The following is a 20,384-nucleotide window of genomic DNA, read 5'->3' as shown; positions in this document are numbered from 1 at the left end:
GGTAGCGTTCAGAAAATACATAACTCTTGTGCGCGTGTATATACCTGCCTTAATGTTGCAGGGCCGCAGGAAGACTAGCTGCTGCCATTTGTAAATATTTACTGTCTGTAGTCATTGTGTATAGCGTTTCCCTTCTTTTTAAAGCACCCTGCTAAAATTGTGGGGGCGAAGCCTGTGGGCTTGGCTCCTGCGGTCATGTAAGCATGGGTACACCAAGGAAGGACAGTAAAGCCAGGGTTGAAATGAGGCTGGGATGGACCTCTTTCTTAATGTCCAGTGTCCTTTGTCTCAAGATTCTGTGCTACAAGATCTCTGGTTATTTTCCATTTTATGAATGGTGTATGTTGTAAGGTGAGTCTGGTAAGTGAAATAAGTTGTTACCCTCACATTAATTCCAGGAGTGGAAGTTGGACACATTGTACGGGATGCCAACAGTCACTCCGGCAGGCATCTTCCTCAACACCAGGAGGATCTGCTGGCTGACCGAGAAGATGCACTCAAGGGGCTTCACGATCTCTGCTCTGGTAAGACCATCAGACACATTGCTCCCTGAATTATAATGCATTTAAAATTACTGTTGTGTTTGGCATGGGGTTGTAATTTAAAATGCAGGTTGAAATATAACACTTTGTTTTCCAGCATGGACCAGAAGGAGAGGGATGTCATCACGAGGGAGTTCAGGTCTGGCTCCAGCAGAGTACTCATCGCTACGGACTTATTGGTGAGGGTAGAATCTCACTCTTATCATCTAACTGTCATGTGAGACTTGACATGGCTACATGTATTTGTTATCCCAAATGGGTTTTCCTCTGCAACTGCCCTTTCATGGCTTAGCAGTAACACCTTTTGGGAGATGAAATGTCTGTTCTCCACCACGGGTTTCTCTCTCTGTAGGAATCTGTTACTTAATGTCAGACTACATTTACAGTCAAATGTTTTGTAAATCTGATTACACTTACTTGAGTTTAATATCTTTTTGCTTTGATGTCCAGGCTCGGAATTGATGTGCAGCAGGTTCCTTGGTCACCTTCCTACAAAGAGGGAGAATAATATTCGCAGGTATGTACAGTCTCTGCATAAATATAAATGGTAGACTTGTTCAGTATTGTGTTTGGAAAGCAGACCTGGACCTAAGGATTGTTCCTCCCCCATTTCTCTAGAATTGGTCGTGGTGGCTGTTTTGGCAGGAAAGGTGTGGCTGTAAACTGTGAGGAGGAGAAGTGTGTTCTTCGGGACATCAAGACGTTTCGCAATACAACAGTGGATGAGATGCCTTTTGAATGTGGCTGACTTGATTTGAACCTGGGTGTTGAGGATGAATAATTGCTAGCGGTCTTACACTCATTGTGTTCATTTGAGCATTGAGGTAAGTTTGCTTATCTTGAATCAGACTTCTGATATTTGTAAGATATGGTGGTCTCATGGACAGGTTAGAATCAACTGTCCATGAGACCACCAAGTCTGATTCAAGATGGGCTAACCTACTTCAATGCTCTGGGCTACACAGCTGATTAAAATGGCTATTGGCGTTGCAGGCTGACTCATTGTGGCTTGTGATGGTTTTAGCATGTACAGTCTTTTTTGTGTGTGCCAGCAAAGCCACAAACAAACTTGTGCCCACGAACTTTGGACACAACAGCAGAGCTTTTCACAATGGGGTGAATTTTTACGACTATTACACCTGGTTATCAGCGGAGCCTTGTCTGACAGTAACAGTTATATCAGCCTTGTATACTACCTTTTAATAAAACAAAATGAAACATGGCTGAAAATGTGTTTTCTACTGACAATTGTTCATACTGTGGCATAAGGGGACGGAGTGGAAAAGAGACTCTATGGTTAATTTTGATTAAGGCATGAGCGAGCTAGGCCGGATGTCAATTTTACCTATTTGTTCAGCACTTGTGAAATGTACAGTGCCGGAATTCTGAATGTCAGTATTCTACCTGTACCCCAAGTCAGAACCGTAGGGTAAGGGGGGCATATGAGCACACAAACTCTTACAATGTTGGTGCACATATAGGCTGTGCACCAAAAGATGGCAGCTTACTACACAATGTACACTTGGCTACAGTATACAGTGCCATCAATGTTCAGACCTGCTGACTTTATCCACAATTTGTTACTTACAGTACTACAGTTTTTTTAGGATCTGCTTTTTGTATTTTGCCAACTTCCCATCATTCCTAAAGATGTTTTATTTTTACTCCACACATTTTCCCTGCCACTCAATGAGTTTCATTTTGAATGCTTAGCAGGCCAGGCAAATTGTCTAATTCACACTTATCAAGAGATCATCTATGGTCATCCCTACTGCCTCTGATCTGGCAGTCTCACCAAACCCATGCTTTGTTTGCCAATTATGTCAGTTGGAGACTGGCTTTCTGCTTGGGTATGATGGTACAGGCTTGGAACCTGTTGGGAGTTTGTCATTTTTCTATGCAAATCAAATTTCATTTGTCACATGCGCCGACTACAACAGACCTTACAATGAAATGCTTGTTTACAAGCCCTTAACCAATGGTGTAATTTAAAAAAGCAGTATGTAAAGAAACAGCAGTAAATAAGAATAGCGGGGCTGTATACAGGGGGTACCGGTACAGAGCCCTCAAGCTCTGTCAGGTTGGATGGGGAGCGTTGCGGCACAGCTATTTTCAGGTCTCCAGAGATGTTTAAGTCCGGGCTCTGGCTGGGCCACTCAAGGACGTTTAGAGACTTTTCCCAAAGGCACTCCTGCGTTATCTTGGCTGTGCTTAAGAGTCGTTGTCCTGTTAGAAGGTGAACCTTCGCCCCAGTCTGAGGTCATGAGCACTCTGGAGAAGGTTTTCATCAAGGATCTCTCTGTACTTTGCTCCATTCATCTCCCTTGATCCTGACTAGTATTCCAGTCCCTGCTGCTGAAAAACATATCCACAGCATGATGCTGCCACCACCAAGCTTCACCTTAAGAATGGTGCCTGGTGTCTTCCAGATGTGATGCTTGGTATTCAGGCCAAAGAGTTCAATCCTGACCAAGGCCCTTCTCCCCTGATTGCTCAGTTTGGGAAAGAAAGGATTGGAGTGATAAAATGTGGGGATTAGACTGGGACAAGGCACAGTTGAAAATTAGTGACTATACCTGTAAGCTGAAATGTCACTCAATACATTGTAGACAGTAGATGGGTAAAATATACACTTTGGATGGTGTATCAATACACCCAGTCACTACAAAGACACAAGCATCCTTCCTAACAGTTCCCGGAGAGGAAGGAAACTGCTCAGAGATTTCACCATGAGGCCGACTAAAACAGCTACAGAGTTTGACTGTGACGAGAACTAAGGATGGATCAACAACATTGTAGTTACTCCATAACACTGATCTAATGCACAGTGTAATACAAATTGTTATGTTTGGGGCAAATCCAATATAACACATTACTGAGTACCACACTCTTGTATTTTCAAGTATAGTGGTGGCTGCATCTTGTAATTGTTGAAAGACGGGAGCTTTTCTGGATAAATAAGAAATGGAATTGAGCTAAGCACAGACAAAATCCTAGAGGAAAACCTGGTTCAGTCTGCTTTCCACCAGACACTGGGGGATGAATTCACCTTTCAGCAGGACAATAACAAAACACAAGGCCAAACCTACACTGGAGTTATTCATGGTAGGACCTGAAAATGGTTGTCTAGCAATGATCAACAACCAATTTGACAGAGCTTGAAGAATTTTGAAAATAATAATCGGCAAATGTTACGCAATACAGGTGTGGAAAGCTTTTGAAGACTTACCCAGAAAGACTCACAGGTGTCATTTCTGTCAAAGGTTATTCTAACATGTATTAACTCAGGGTGTTGAATACTTATCTAATAAAGATATATTCATGTTTTATTTTTCATTACTTTTTTACAAATGTTAATTTTTCTTCCACTTTGACATAACAGGGTATTTTGTGTAGATTGTTCACAGATGACAATTCCATTTTAATCCCACTTTATAGCACAAAATGTGGAAAAAGTCTTGGGTGTAAATACTTTTCTGAAAGCACTGTATAGAATACAATAGTACTGTTTCTGTTTGTAGCAATAAAGCAGGCAAGTTTGTATGGCCTTTAGTTTAATCTGTTGAATTTAGCTAGGTGGATACGTACTCAGGCATGTTTGTATAAATTCTCCATATCTCAGTACCTCTGTGTACATTGGAGGCAGGCAGGTTAGTTATAATTATAGTCAACCTCAGGGGCACTGAGCACCTCAGTGAATGTGTAATTGGCTATGATATGGTAAATGCATGTATTTTTAGCACATGAACTTTGTTCTTTGACTCCCACGTTCACAGAAGTCAATGCAATTATGCTGGCAGGACCGCATTGGGAGGGTAGAGAGAAGAAAAAATAAACTAATTGGACATTTGGATAGAGATTGGCTGATTCCACAAGGACCAGTTCTGCTGCATTGTTAAATGTTTTTCGGATTGAGAAGCAAGTCTTCCAAAGGGCTGGAGAAAAACTGGTTGACCTTTGTAAAGCTCTGACAATATCTTAAAAGTGATAAAAACAAGAAAATTGAATATATTTGGGTAGTTGTGTCACTCTGAACAGGACCTTTCAATGGCAAAATGAAAGCTACATGTGCACTGCAGTAGTAGCTATGTATTGTGAGAGATAGGTTGTTGGACCGTGTTTTGGGCCCCTCTTAATCATTTGTGTGAATTATTCTCGTTGTGCAGTTGCCTTGGAAACAGGCCAGATGTTTGGAGAATGGCTAATCCCAAAGATATTCCTACACACCTCTTTCAGAACAAGTCGCCATTATACAAAGAAAACACACAAATAGGAAAAAGGCCCACGAGAAAATATGCCCAAAACAAACAAAAAAACAGATTTTTTTGGGGTCCGTGATTTTGGGATATCTCTCCCCTATTGAACTTGACATTTTAAAGTTAAGGATAGGGTTTAGGATAGGGGCATCCCAAGTATCCTTCATAGCACTGACCAATTTATTTGGTTTTGAACGATTCAACCAATTCTTATCTTACTTATGCAACAGATCAGAAATGCACTTCCTCAAAACTATTTGTAACTGACATTATGGAGACAGAACAGTCCCAATTTTTAAAGTTTTACATCAACAACAATAGAGCTATAGTTTTGAGGCTACTGTCTCTGAGGCATGCATGACATCATGCTGTAGCAATGGGCTAGATGGCTCTTCAACTCTCCCCCACAAATCTTTGAGTCAGCCTGATCTGGAAAGACAAAAACATTTGAAGCTGATACACTCACTAAAAAGTATGTGGACACCTCCTCAAACATCTAATTCCAAAATCCTGGGCATTAATATGGAGTTGGTCCCCCCTACCCTTGCTGCTATAACAGCCTCCACTCTTCTGGGAAGGCTTTCCACTAGATATTGGAACATTGCTGCTGGGACTTGCTTCAATTCAGCCATAAGAGCATTAGTCAGGTTTGGCACTGATGTGGGCAATTAGGCCTGGCTCGCAGTCAGCATTCCAATTCATCCCAAAGGTGTTCGATGGGGTTGAGGTCAGGGCTCTGTGCAGGTTTTTCCACACCGATCTCAACAAAACATTTCTGTATGGACTTGCTTTGTGCATGGGGGCATTGTCATGCTAAAACAGGAAAGGGCCTTCCCCAAACTGTTCCCAAAAAGATGGAAGCACAGAATCGTCTAGAACAGTGGTCGCCAGCCAGTCGATCACTTCAAGGCATTCCTAGTCGATAACCAAATATTTCTGTAGAAAAACCAACAGACGATAGTCTTGCGCTCGTTTTAAAAAATCTCGTTGAGCTGTTGTCGGTAGGTGCACTAGATTCAAAAGTACTGCGCACCGGGTATGCAAAGTGTTCCCATGAGACAAACTCCACCTTCCCGGTGGACCGGCACATCTGTGAATAAATCGAGTGCTGTGCTATGCTGTGCTATTGTGCTGCCCAATCAGATAGCTCAAATCACCGTGGCTGCAGAGCTTCCATGATCCTGGCTACAGCCAAGTTTAGTAGGCTACTAGCCTATGTCAGATTTAATAACTTTTAAAACCATGGCCACAGAGAGACTGTCAACGAATACAGCAAAGAGCTGCTGTTTTTCTGAGTGAACTCATGTTTATATTCAGGACTGTCACAGTTTTTATTCAACACTATTACAAAACGCGCTTCTCATGCTGCAGCTGCAATGAATGAGTAGCCAAGTAACGATAGCCCTGCGTTTTATTATTATGAGCAGCTTGTCATATTGATTTTAATATTAAGGAATATTTAACATTATCTGGTCATAGGAACAACATTAATTAACAACCATTTAACAACCACTTGGTGGAAGACGGTGTCCCCTCTTTCTGGTCAGTCTCACCAGAGGAAAGGAAGGAGAGAGCAGGGACCGTGAGAGGAGGTAGGAAAAATAGTTTTGAACGGCCATTCCAAGTCGGAAACTCGGGCATCTTTCTAGAGCTCCGACTTTTTGACCTCCTTGAACATCAGATGCAGGTACCATCAGTCCAGTAAAATAAAAAGCAAATTATTTCAATTCATGCTTCACAATGGTAAACCAACTGATCTATTTTGTTATCAAAGCTCAAGTTTTGAAATATAATATGGTCTGATTAACAATATTGGCAGGCCATCATATAGTCAATATGCTGTGATAATATATTCGGCCTACTGCCAAAACCTCATTCCTACACAACTGTTTGTAGGAATGAGAATCTGAGCAGTAGATCTCAGCTTGCTTTTTGACTGCAAAAGTGATCTTGACTCAGAAAAGGTTGGTGACCACTGATCTAGAATGTCATTGTATGCTGTAGTGTTAAGATTTCCCTTCATTGGAACTAAGGGGCCTAGCCTAAACCATGAAAAACAGCCCCAGATCATTATTCCTGCTCCACCAAACTTTACAGTTGGCACTATGCATTGGGGCAGGTAGCGTTCTCTGCCCAGAGCCCAATGGCGGTGAGCTTTACACCATTCCAGCTGATGCTTGGCATTGTTCATGGTGATCTTAGGCTTGTGTGCTGCTCAGCCACGGAAACCCATTTCATGAAGCTCTGTTCTTGTGTTCATGTTGCTTCTAGAGGTAATTTAGAACTCGGTAGTGAGTGTTGCAACCGAGGACAGATGATTTTTACGCGTTTCAGCACTCTACGGTCCTGTTCTGTGAGCTTTTATGGCTTACCATTTTGCGGCTGAGCCGTTGTTGCTTCTAGACGTTCCCACTTCACAACAACGGCACATACAGTTGAACACTCTAGCAGGATAGAAATTTGACGAACTGACGGTGCCACGTTGAAAGTCACTGAGCTCTCGGTAATGCCAATCTACTGCCAATGTTTGTCTATAGAGATTGCATGGCTGTGTGCTCAATTTTATACACCTTTCAGCAATGGGTGTGGTGGAAATAGCCAAATCCACTAATTTGAAGGGGTGTCCACATACTCTTGTATATAGACACTGGCAATGAGGCATTTGTTTGCTTAATATTCTCATCTTGCCCTCAATAGTTCACAGCTATAATGATTACAATTATTTAATTTACAGGCTTATGTTTCATTATATTACATATTTCTACAGACGTACATCCTGGAAGAACATCCACTGGCTTGTAATCAAGAGTGAACTCATGTCAACAGCCATCATGCAGAATGTCCACAGGAACATAACCCAGAGCTTTGTGGTGAGGCTTGTGTGTCACTCATCTAACCCACTCCCCCACCCGCTGCTCAACATACAGTTGCTATGGTGAAGAGAGAGAACCCATGAAAGGGGTTGGATATGATCTGTGGTTCAACAACCTTTCTCTGAGATGAATTTGTTTCACAGTTAGTCTATATCACCTCATTGTTTGTTTCTTATTTGCTTTGCGACAGGTTGAAAAGGCTTCCTATATGCTTCGGTTAGGGTTTACAAATGTAATACAAAGAAATTGCTTGAAACAAGCTGTATATTTCCCACCTGCATCCTCCTTTAATTTACAGAACAATTCATTAATGTTCATTTAAATGTTCATTAATGATAAGAGATCAGCTGATATGCATAATACTTTGAATCTCTGTGTAATTTTCCACCTCGTAACAGACACTTTTGGCACTCGCACATGATAACCCATCCCTGTCATGTAGTCTGGGTATGCCAACCACGGGCACAGTATGTCACTAGTCACCACTAATAACTCAAACATATGCTACACATTAATGTACTGCTTCACCTAAGACAGTTGCCACCTTATGGCTGCAGAGTTTTGAAGACTTCTTTTGCTTGCTGTCAGTTTCAAATGCATCCTTGACATTGGGTACGTTTTGAAATGTATCTTGGTATCTTCCTTTTAACTTTAGCAAACCTTACTGTGAAACGACAGACAATGAGCCAATTGTGTCCATCCACAGTTAGTTTTAAACCACAGCATCATAACCAACAGAATAACAGAATTTTAGGCCATTCTCTCAATTAGTTTAATGGAAGGAGATGTGGGTTTGGAAATTCACTTAGAATCCTATTTGTCATCCTTATCTCTGGATAGCATCTCCTTATTCATCACATTCAGTCTCTACTCTTCAATACATCGTAAAGATATCAAGAATTGGACCACTGCTGGCCATATAGATAGACGGTCACTATAAAGCCATATAGATAGGTCACTGTAAAACCCAAATTTACAGCAATAGATTTGACTCATGAGTATCTTCCTCCATCAACACAAAAAAACAGGCCTTCCCTCCTTCATCCTTTTCAAATGACGGGAGACCGATGAAAGAAAAATTTGGTACAAAATTATCCCTCGCTCTATTTTGGACCAAACACAGTACATAGGTTTACTGTACTACAACAAGGCTGCCTTGCAGGGGTAGCTGTTTAAGAAATAAGGTCTACAGAGAAGGGTGAGTTTCACAGCTGTGCAATACAACCTCCCAAAGAGTCCTGACGTGACCCGTTTGACCTCCGGATTCGTGGCGGCTTTCCAGAGTTCGTATATGTCGGCCACGTGGCCGTGCGACGTCATCATCTTGTCGTAGATGCACAGGTGGTAGGGCGCCTTGCCCTCACCTGAGAAGTACACATGCTCCTGCGGCAACACGCCCATGGCGTTGGCGCAGATGCCCATGAAGACATCGTCGATGTACAGCGAGGCGTTGAGGGTCAACGAAGCCTGGTAGATTTTGTTCGCCACGTCTCCAGAGACAACGTAACCCGCCCCTGCCGTGTAGTCCGGGTATGCCAACCACGGGTACATCTCGTATGGGACATAGTACTTGCTTTCCTTCTGGCGGATGGGTGGCGCGCCTCTGTGCACGCGACCGATCCAGAAGTCTGTAACTCCCTTCCTGTCTATGTCCTGAAGGTAGCGCACCAGGTTGGGCATGTGCACGAAAATGTCATCATCAGACGTCATGAGGAAGCGGGCGTGCGGGCAGTAGGCGTGCGCCCACCGAAACTGTAGCAGAAGCTTGAGGGTTAGGTTGTGGAACGAGTCCACAAAGTCCTGCTGGACCAAGTCGCCATTCAAGCGGTCTTCACGGACAAGGTTGTCCTGGGTTTCCCCTCGGCTCCTCTGAGTATGGGCAGCTTCCTGCTGCTTGGGGAGGCCCAGCACAAAAACCACCTTCACCGTCACCCCCAGGGTCTGGTGGATGTAGGTCTCATTGCCCCACGTCGACCGTATGGCTCGCCGTCTCTCAATGTTCTCTGGGGAGGACTTGACTAGCAGCAGCAGTAAAACATTCTTCTCTCCTGAGCACTTATACGGGTGGTTGAGCAGGTAGCGGTGGTTGCTGAACATGTGGGCCTCCTGCCGCGGGATGGTGAAGCTCTTGTTGATGAAGGTGTAACGGTTGACCAGGTAGCGGTAGGAGTAGGCCTTGATGTGGCTCACCACGCTGCCATCCCAGCACACCATCACCACCGACAGCACCAGGCACGTGGTCATTAGCTGCAAGCACTGGCACTTGCGGATTCGCCGAAGATTCACAAACATACCGGAAAATTGGTTCTGGAAAATTCCGGGGTTCTACCTCTGTCAAGTCTGAGCGGTGGCGGCGGCGGTGATGCGTGTCAGAGTGTGTGAAAGAGTGGCTGCACAGGCAGTTGTCCCAGTGACTGTGCATAGCAGTGTGTGTGTTCCATCCTAGGTTTCCCACATGGAGCAGGAGGCATGGGTGTGTCAGGGAAAATCACATGAGGAGCCTCCCGGAAACCATCGCCTCCGTCCGGCAAGTCACTCACACTCCTGTTGTTACTGACTCACACACAGCCGTCCTCATAGTTGCTCAGACTCATCCAGCGTCCCCAGGGTGCCGAGCATTGCTCTGAAATGGAACAGAGAGTACACGTTTTACTCTAATGGCCCAATGTGGTGAGAGTTAAGTGTAATAAAATCCTCCTTAGAGAAAAACAGACAAACCGATCAATCAACTAGTCTAAAACTGAATTTTACAATTTTGCCTTTGGGTGTGATAGAGTTCTTAAACATCTGGTAACTGTTTACGTTAGACTGCTCTTCGACCTGTGTAGTTACACTGTAATTACTCTAACTAGAATGTATTAAGTTCTTAATACAATGTTGTTATTTAAAGATGCAATATGCAGAAATCGCTCTGCCATTTCCTAGTTGATAAAATTCTAATAGTTTGCCTAATTTCAGTTGATGTGACAAAACAAGCAGTCATTGTGAAGACTCATTGCACCATCTAAACCACTGTGTACCATTTTCCATTTAATTAGATCTGCTTTCATATTGTTGAGTAATGAGACACATTTCTATTTGTTTGTCACAGTATTTTATATATTTTTTGTGGTCCACTAAAGGATTGCTGTAGATCATGAATGTTTTGTTTTTCCTATTGCCATTATTTTAGGGTTTTCCAAGTTAATTTTATATCCTGAGATTTGAGTATTCTGAAACTATATTTACCAAGAGTGGCATTGAGTTTTCAATATGGTCAGGTATATCAGGAGATAGTTATTGTATACATTGCATATATAGAGCATGTGGGCTGAGCAAACATTTAACAGAACACACATCTAGCAATTATTTGTACTTTGACGCACTTTTAAACTCCAACTCCTCTCCTAATGTACCGAAAATCTCTGGATTATGTTATTGTACATACATTGGAGGAAGACTGTCAGTTAAATGTGCGTTTTTAAATGTACTCTGATTTCAGAGCACTCTCGTCTGACTGTGTCAGAGTGCAGAATAACTGATGAATTTACGAATGCTCAACACCTGTTGAATACGGCCAGTGCCTGTAAACCTCAGCAAAACAAAGCGCACTTAAATTGTTGCCAGCAGCACAGTTAGTCACCAACGCTCTGGATAACATGAAAGCAGCCTAACCAGCTCTGATAGGGTGAGTAAAATGGTCGGTGAGGTTCTCACATTCGTGTCTGGAAGTGGCTAGCCAACGTTAGCCAGTTAGCTTGACTGCTGATGTGAGGTCAGAACGCTCGGATCAGCCCAAAGCCCAGAGCGCACTGGCACTCCAGATTGAATTTACGGACACACGCTGAGTTTTGTGGTCAGGTAGCCTAGCGGTTGAGAGTGTTGGAGCAGAAACTAAAAGGTTGCTGGTTCGAATCCCTGGCACGACTAGGTGAAAAATCTGTCAATGTGCCCTTGAGAAAGACACTTAACCCTAATTGCTCCTGTAAGTCGCTGTGTATAAGAGCGTCAGCTAAATTACTAAAACATACATTAAAATATAGTGGCTGGTGGGGTTCTACTTGGGGAGAGTGGGTCCACCGAGAGACTAAAGTGAGATGAGTTGAGGCCCCACACACACCTCGGAGAAGCTGCCCTTCCAGTCACCCCAATCCCTCTACACCTGTTTTAAATCTATAGGCTTATCATTTAAACTAAATCAGTTTCATATCATAAAAACAAGTACTTCTGTTGTGTGCTTCTCCTCTGATTTCCTAGTGTGGCTTTGTGTGACATTAGCTGAGAAGTCCAAAATGTGGCCGGTGAATGGTAAAAGCCAGCGCAGCAAACGTGGTGCTGGGGGTTCTGCCATAATAGAGGGGTTTATGGCGACGATCCATCGGAACTCCTGAGAGCTGCGGAAAGCGTTCGGCACACAATGGAGGGCATCAGGATAGCTCTGGGAGCACAATGACAGTGAGAGAGCGGGGATGAGAATAGGTTGTTTCCGCCCGTTTGGCCTGGGTATAAACCAAGGGGGATCATGGATGGGCCTGGGACTCCCAGCACATCACCACACTGCCCCCCCCCCTAGAGCTTTTATCATTAGCTACCCACTGCCTAATAGGGTCACTTGCTCAGAATCTCATATCTATCTCTGTCTCCTCTCTCCATGTCTCCCTCTCTCCATCCTTATCTCTTCCTGTGACTCCCTCTTTGCCTGAGTAAGATGAGGTATTGCTGTCTTGTCTAAACCTCAGCTTCCCCCAGCCACACACCCCCCTCGTGTGTTATTGAGAATATTGACTGTCTGTGTGTTACAGTAAAGTCCACACCTGCATGAATCTGTGTTTACTAATTAAGTGTCATTTTCTCATAAAGGACGATGGTTCAAGAAACAATCGTCTGCAAATTGTCTGATTCAAGTAGATCTGGAGTTAACTGGAAAGGGACATTCAGTGACACTACTCCACTCACCACCGCTTACCACAACAGAATTAGAGACATGCTAAAATAGATGGCTCTGGATATCAGTATTGTCTTACTTTGATGTATTCATTTCTGCTTCATGTACGTGTGTGTGTGTACTGGTGTCTGACATAAGACACTGATTATAAACTGGGTGGTTTGAGCCCTGAATGCTGATTGGCTGACAGCCATGGTATATCAGACCGCATACCATGGGTATGACAAAACATTTATTTTTAATTTTTAAACATTTAATTTTTTATATAATTACGTTGGTAACCAGTTCAGAATAACAATAAGGCACCTCGGGGTTTATAGTTTATGGCCAATATACCACGGCTAATGGATGTTTTAGGCACGACGCAACAGCCGTGGTATGTTGGCCATATACCACACCCCCTCGAGCCTTATTGCTTAAGTATACTTCCCAGACACATAGGTACTCCATTGTAAATACAAGGCTTTAATGTCTTTCCTGCCGATGGTGTCATGGCCACGATACCATGTCCATCGAACAAAGACAAAGGTGTGTCTCGCCTCTCAAGTCTCATCATTGACAACTGCCAGTAAAACTGCCTATTTGTTCTGCAAGTTTTCTTGTTGACTGTTGAAAGTCAAATATGCTTTACCTCACAGGTGTGTTTGGTTTGTAATATGTGTCTGTCTTTTTTATGGCGGTTTTGGAGTAGTGGTTTCTTCCTTGCTGAGCGGCCTTTCAGGGTATGTCGATATAGGACTCGTTATACTTTGGATATACAGTGCCTTGCGAAAGTATTCGGCCCCCTTGAACTTTGCGACCTTTTGCCACATTTCAGGCTTCAAACATAAAGATATAAAACTGTATTTTTTTGTGAAGAATCAACAACAAGTGGGACACAATCATGAAGTGGAACGACATTTATTGGATATTTCAAACTTTTTTTAACAAATCAAAAACTGAAAAATTGGGCGTGCAAAATTATTCAGCCCCTTTACTTTCAGTGCAGCAAACTCTCTCCAGAAGTTCAGTGAGGATCTCTGAATGATCCAATGTTGACCTAAATGACTAATGATGATAAATACAATCCACCTGTGTGTAATCAAGTCTCCGTATAAATGCACCTGCACTGTGATAGTCTCAGAGGTCCGTTAAAAGCGCAGAGAGCATCATGAAGAACAAGGAACACACCAGGCAGGTCCGAGATACTGTTGTGAAGAAGTTTAAAGCCGGATTTGGATACAAAAAGATTTCCCAAGCTTTAAACATCCCAAGGAGCACTGTGCAAGCGATAATATTGAAATGGAAGGAGTATCAGACCACTGCAAATCTACCAACAACTGGCCGTCCCTCTAAACCTTCAGCTCATACAAGGAGAAGACTGATCAGAGATGCAGCCAAGAGGCCCATGATCACTCTGGATGAACTGCAGAGATCTACAGCTGAGGTGGGAGACTCTGTCCATAGGACAACAATCAGTCGTATATTGCACAAATCTGGCCTTTATGGAAGAGTAGCAAGAAGAAAGCCATTTCTTAAAGATATCCATAAAAAGTGTTGTTTAAAGTTTGCCACAAGCCACCTGGGAGACACACCAAACATGTGGAAGAAGGTGCTCTGGTCAGATGAAACCAAAATTGAACTTTTTGGCAACAATGCAAAATGTTATGTTTGGTGTAAAAGCAACACAGCTCATCACCCTGAACACACCATCCCCACTGTCAAACATGGTGGTGGCAGCATCATGGTTTGGGCCTGCTTTTCTTCAGCAGGGACAGGGAAGATGGTTAAAATTGATGGGAAGATGGATGGAGCCAAATACAGGACCATTCTGGAAGAAAACCTGATGGAGTCTGCAAAAGACCTGAGACTGGGACGGAGATTTGTCTTCCAACAAGACAATGATCCAAAACATAAAGCAAAATCTACAATGGAATGGTTCAAAAATAAACATATCCAGGTGGCCAAGTCAAAGTCCAGACCTGAATCCAATCGAGAATCTGTGGAAAGAACTGAAAACTGCTGTTCACAAATGCTCTCCATCCAACCTCACTGAGCTCGAGCTGTTTTGCAAGGAGGAATGGGAAAAAATTTCAGTCTCTCGATGTGCAAAACTGATAGAGACATACCCCAAGCGACTTACAGCTGTAATCGCAGCAAAAGGTGGCGCTACAAAGTATTAAGGGGCTGAATAATTTTGCACGCCCAATTTTTCAGTTTTTGATTTGTTAAAAAAGTTTGAAATATCCAATAAATGTCATTCCACTTCATGATTGTGTCCCACTTGTTGTTGATTCTTCACAAAATAATATAGTTTTAAATCTTTATGTTTGAAGCCTGAAATGTGGCAAAACTTCGCAAAGTTCAAGGGGGCCGAATACTTTCGCACGGCACTGTAGATACTTTTGTACCCGTTTCCTCCAGCATCTTCACAAGGTCCTTTGCTGTTGTTCTGTGATTGATTTGCACTTTTCGCACCAAAGTACGTTCATCTCTAGGAGACTGAACGCGTCTCCTTCCTGAGCGGTATGACGGCTGCATGGTCCCATGGTGTTTATACTTGCGTACTATTGTTTGTACAGATGAACGTGATACCTTCAGGCGTTTGGAAATTGCTCTCAAGGAAGAACCAGACTTTTGTAGGTCTACAATTTTTTTTCTTAGGTCTTGGCTGATTTCTTTTGATTTTCTCATGATGTCAAGCAAAGATGCACTGAGTTTGAAGGTAGGTCTTGAAATACATCCACAGGTACACCGCCAGTTGACTCAAATTATGTCAATTGGCCTATCACAAGCTTCTGAAGCCATGACATAATGTTTTGGGAATTTTCCAGTCAACTTAGTGTATGTAAACTTCTGACCCACTGGAATTGTAATACAGTGCGTTTATAAGTGAAATAATCTGTCTGTAAACAATTGTTGGAAAAATTACTTGTCATGCACAAAGTAGATGTCCTAACGGACTTGCCAAAACTATAGTTTGTTTACAAGAAATTTGTGAAGTGGTTGAAAAATTTGTTTTAATGACTCCAACCATTGTTCTTCCTCTGTCAATCAAGGAAGGAAAGGAAACACGTGCCGTCATCATTGATTTGCACAAAAAGGGCTACACAGTCAAGGATATTGTTGCCAGTAAGATTGCACCTAAATCAACCATTTATCGGATCATCAAGAACTTCAAGGAGAACGGTTCAATTGTTGTGAAGAAGGCTTCAGGGCGCCCAAGAAAGTCCAAGCGCCAGGACAGTCTCCTAAAGTTGATTCAGCTGCGGGATCGGGGCATCACCAGTACAGAGATTGCTCAGGAATGGCAGCAGGCAGGTACATCATCTGAGAGTACATCTGCACGCACAGTGAGGCGAAGACTTTTGGAGGATGGCCTGGTGTCAAGAAGGGCAGCAAAGAAGCCACTTCTCTCCAGGAAAAACATAAGGGACGGACTGATATTCTCCAAACGGTACAGGGATTGGACTGCTGAGGACTGGAGTAAAGTCATTTTCTCTGATGAATCCCCTTTCCGATTGTTTGGGGCATCCGGAAAAAAGCTTGTCCGGAGAAGATGAGGTGAGCGCTACCATCAGTCCTGTGTCATGCCAACAGTAAAGCATGCTGAGACCATTCATGTGTGGGGGTTTTCTCAGCCGAGGGAGTGGGCTCACTCACAATTTTCCCTAGGACACAGCCATGAATAAAGAATGGTATCAACACATCCCCGAGAGCAACATCTCCCAACCACCCAGGAACAGTTTGGTGACGAACAATGCCTTTTACAGCATGATGGAGCACCTTGCCATAAGGTGAAACTTGTGGTCAATCCTCAAGAGGCGGGTGGACAAACAAAATCCCACAAATTCTAACAAACTCCAAGCATAGATTATCAGTCAGTGTGGCCCAGAAGTTAATTGACAGCATTTCAGGGTGGATTGCAGATGTCTTGAAAAAGAAGGGTCAACACTGCAAATATTGACTCTTTGCATCAACTTAATGTAATTGTCAATAAAAGCCTTTGACACTTATGAAATGCTTGTAATTATACTTCAGTATTCCATAGTAACATCTGACAAAAATATCTAAAGACACTGACGCAGCAAACTTTGTGGAAATTAATATTTGTGTAATTCTCAACTTTTGGCCACGACTGTACAGTCGACACCTCCATCTGCAACTGGATCCTGGACTTCCTAACGGGCCGCCCCCAGGTGGTAAGGGTAGGTAACAACACATCTGCCATGCTGATCCTCAACACAGGGGCCCCTCAGGAGTGCGTGCTCAGTCCCCTCCTGTACTCCCTGTTCGCTCATGACTGCACGGCCAGGCACGACTCCAACACCATCATTAAGTTTGCTGATGACACAACAGTGGTAGGCTTGATCACCGACAACGACGAGACAGCCTATAGGGAGGAGGTCAGAGACCTGTGGTGCCAGGACAACAACCCCTCCCTCAACGTGATCAAAACAAAGGAGATGATTGTGGACTACAGGAAAAAGACGACCGAGCATGCCCCCATTCTCATCAACGGGGCTGCAGGTTGAGAGCTTCAAGTTCTTTGGTGTCCACATCACCAACAAACTAACATGGTCAAAGCACAACAAGACAGTCGTGAAGAGAGCACAACAAAACCTATTCCCCCTCAGGAGACTGAAAAGATTTGGCATGGGTCCTCAGATCCTTAAAAGGATCAGCTGCACCATCGAGAGCATCCTGACTGGTAGCATCACTGCCTGGTATGGCAACTGCCTGGTATGGCAACTGCTCGGCCTCCGACCGCAAGTCACTACAGAGGGTAGTGCGAAAGGCCCAGTACATCACTGGGTCCAAGGTTCCTGCCATCCAGGACCTCTATACCACGTGGTGTCAGAGGAAGACCCTAAAAATTGTCAGACTCCAGCCACCCTAGACATAGACTGTTCTCTCTGCTAACTCATGGCAATGGTACCGGAGCGCCAGGTCTAGGTCCAAGAGGCTACTAGACCGCTTCTACCCCCAAGCCATAAGAAGCCTGAACATCTAATCAAATGGCTAGTCAAACTTTTTGCACCCCCATTTTACACTGCTGCTACTCTCTGTTATCAACTCTACCTACATGTACATATTACCTCAACTAAACCGGTGCCCCCACACATTGACTCTGTACAGGTAGCCCCCTGTATATAGTCTCCACATTGTTATTCCACTGCTGCTCTTTAATTACTTGTTACTTTTATTTCTTATTCTTATCTGTATGTTTTAAACTACATTATTGGTTAGGCTCATAAGTAAGCATTTCACCGTGAGGCCTACCTGTTCTATTCAGCGCATGTGTCTAATAAAATTGGATTTGATGGTCAGATTTGCCAAATGGTGGGAGAGCTTTGTACGCGTCTCTGTGTGTGGAGTAAAGGTGGTCTAGAGTTTTTTTTTTCCCTCTGGTTGCACATTTAACATGCTGGTAGAAATGAGGTCAAATGGATTTCAGTTTCCCTGCATTAATGTCTCCGGCCACTAAGAGCGCTGCCTCTGGTTGAGCAGTTTCCTGTTTGCTTATGGACCTATACAGCTCATTAAGGTGCATATACGTATACAGCTTACAGCTCATTGAGGTGCGTTTTTTTTTCTTTCATCATCATTGAAATGCAAGAGAAAGGCTATACTTTCAGATAGGAGTCTAGGTGTAATTTATATTTTGGCCACCAGACGGCAGCAGTGTGTGTGCAAAGTTTCCAACTGATCCAGTGAAGAATTACATTACTGCACAAAATGTTGTATCAAGTCTGCCAGGAGTTTGCCCAAATGTGCCGAATTGATCAATTGATACATTTTCAAGTACATAACTATAGAGAACATACAAAATGCTATGGTAATAGAACATTTACGTTTACAAACCCCCAGGAATGTCATAAATTATAGAGCATTAGCTTATACACTAACTTTCACACATTTAGGTGGTGGTGGGTGTGGAGCCAGAGACAGCAGTGGGGTCAAACTGTAGATCCCAGTGCCTACATTTGGACATAAACATGTATTTATCTAACAAAACTATGCTACATTTTATCTCTGAGACCTTCAGGATGACAAATCAGAGCAAGATTACTGAATGTAAGTACATTATTTACCTTCCAGGGTGAATGTATCAAAGTAGTTGCCGTGATAAGAGGTTAAACAAATCAAAATCTATTTTAGATTCTTCATAGTTGCCAACCTTTGCCTTGTTGACAGCTTTGCATTCTCTCAACCAGCTTCACCTGGAATGCTGAGCACATGTTGGCTGCTCTTCCTTCACTCTGCGGTCCAACTCATCCCAAACCATCTCTATTGGGGTGAGGTTGGGTGATTTGTAGAAGCGAGGTCATGTGATGCAGCACTCTATCACTCTCCTTGTTGGTCAAATAGCCCTTATACAGCCTGGAGTTGTGATGGGTCATTGTCCTGTTGGAAAACAAATTATTGTCCCACTAAGCGCAAACCAGATGGGAATGCGTATAGCTGCAGAATGCTGTGGTAGCCATGCTGGTTAAAATCACAGACGGTGTCACCAGCAAAGCATCACACCACCTCCTCCATGCTTCACGGCTGGAACCACACATGCGGAGAACATCCGTTCACCTACTCTGCGTCTCACAAAGACACGGAGGTTGGACCAAAAATCTCAAATTTGGACTCCTCAGACCAAAGGACAGATTTCCACTGGTCTAATGTCCATTGCTGGTGTTTCTTGGCCCAATGAAGTCTCTTCTTATTATTGGTGTTCTTTAGTAGTGGTTTCTTTGCAGAAATTCGACCATGAAGGCCTGATTCACGCAGTCTCCTCTGAACAGTTGATGCTGAGATGTGTCCGTAACTTGAACTCTGTGAAGCATTTATTTGGGCTGCAATAACTCTTAATGAACTTATCCTCTGCAGCAGAGTTAAATCTGTCTTCCTTTGCTGTGGCTGTCCTCATGAGAGCCAGTTTCATTATAGCGCTTGATGGATTTTGCCACTGAATTGACTGACCTTCGTGTCTTAAAGTAATGATGGACTGTCGTTTTCTCTTTGCTTATTTGAGCTATTCTTGCCATAATATGGACTTGGTCTTTTACCAAATAGGGCCATCTTCTGTATACCTCCCCTACCTTGTCACACCACAACTGATTGGCTCAAACGCATTAAAAAGGAAAGAAATTCCACAAATGAACTTTGAACAAGGCACACCTGTTAATTGAAATGCATTCTAGGTGACTACCTCATGAAGCTGGTTGAGAGAATGCCAAGAGCCTGTCATCAAGGCAAAGGGTGGCTACGTTGGAGAATCTCAAATATAAAATATATTTTGATGTTTCACACTTTTTAGTTAGTACATGATTCCATATGTTATTTCATAGTTTTGATGTCTTTGCTATTCTTCAATGTAGAAAATAGTACAAATAAAGAACCTGAATGAGTAGGTGTCCAAACTTTTGACTGGTACTGTATATTTAAAAAAAAATGTATTCACAAATGTAGTGCACTGGTCCTTCACTAGTCCTGTATTAGCAGTCTGATATAGCCCTCGTTAGGGCGGAGAGACCTGTATATCTTGTCAGTATATCCATAATATTTGCTCCAGCTAAACTTAGAGGACAGTAGGCCTAACTACTTTCAAAAAGCATGTTTAAAAAATATATATAAATATTTTATTGTCACCAGGTCGGTGCAGTGTAATATGTTGTTCTGATGACAAATAAGCAAATGGCGTTATTAGACTGAAAGATTATAAGGTAATTTGGTCAAATTTATGAGCCTCTCCATGCTTATTAGTTGTTTATTCAACATATTTGCTGCTACTGCACTCAATCCCGTTTTAACCCGT

The 20,384-nt window shown here is 43.0% G+C and overlaps 1 protein-coding gene, 1 non-coding gene and 1 pseudogene across 4 annotated transcripts in view; 2 read left to right on the top strand and 1 right to left on the bottom strand.

The window, feature by feature from the left end:
* The first annotated feature begins 3 nt into the window (after window positions 1-3).
* LOC118394439 (eukaryotic initiation factor 4A-II-like) lies at window positions 4-1,764 on the top strand (annotated as a pseudogene).
* LOC118395266 (small nucleolar RNA SNORA81) lies at window positions 130-309 on the top strand. The gene has a single exon (XR_004827930.1). It is a non-coding gene; the product is annotated as a small nucleolar RNA SNORA81 (small nucleolar RNA).
* Window positions 1,765-7,935: 6,171 nt separating the features above from the next.
* Window positions 7,936-20,384, bottom strand: part of LOC118394438 (lactosylceramide 1,3-N-acetyl-beta-D-glucosaminyltransferase A-like) — a 33,421-nt gene continuing 20,972 nt past the window's right edge. For all 3 annotated transcript variants that reach the window (XM_035787633.2, XM_035787634.2, XM_035787632.2), the window contains exon 2: window positions 7,936-10,294. In XM_035787633.2, coding sequence (XP_035643526.1) covers window positions 8,812-9,963 — 1,152 coding nt within the window. In that variant the 5' untranslated portion in view covers window positions 9,964-10,294 and the 3' untranslated portion in view covers window positions 7,936-8,811. The remainder of the gene's footprint in view (window positions 10,295-20,384) is intronic.

Source organism: Oncorhynchus keta, chromosome 15 (assembly GCF_023373465.1).
Source record: "Oncorhynchus keta strain PuntledgeMale-10-30-2019 chromosome 15, Oket_V2, whole genome shotgun sequence".
Taxonomy (NCBI): domain Eukaryota; kingdom Metazoa; phylum Chordata; class Actinopteri; order Salmoniformes; family Salmonidae; genus Oncorhynchus; species Oncorhynchus keta.
Note: the sequence above shows the minus strand (reverse complement) of the source record. Positions and strands in the feature narration are given on the sequence as shown.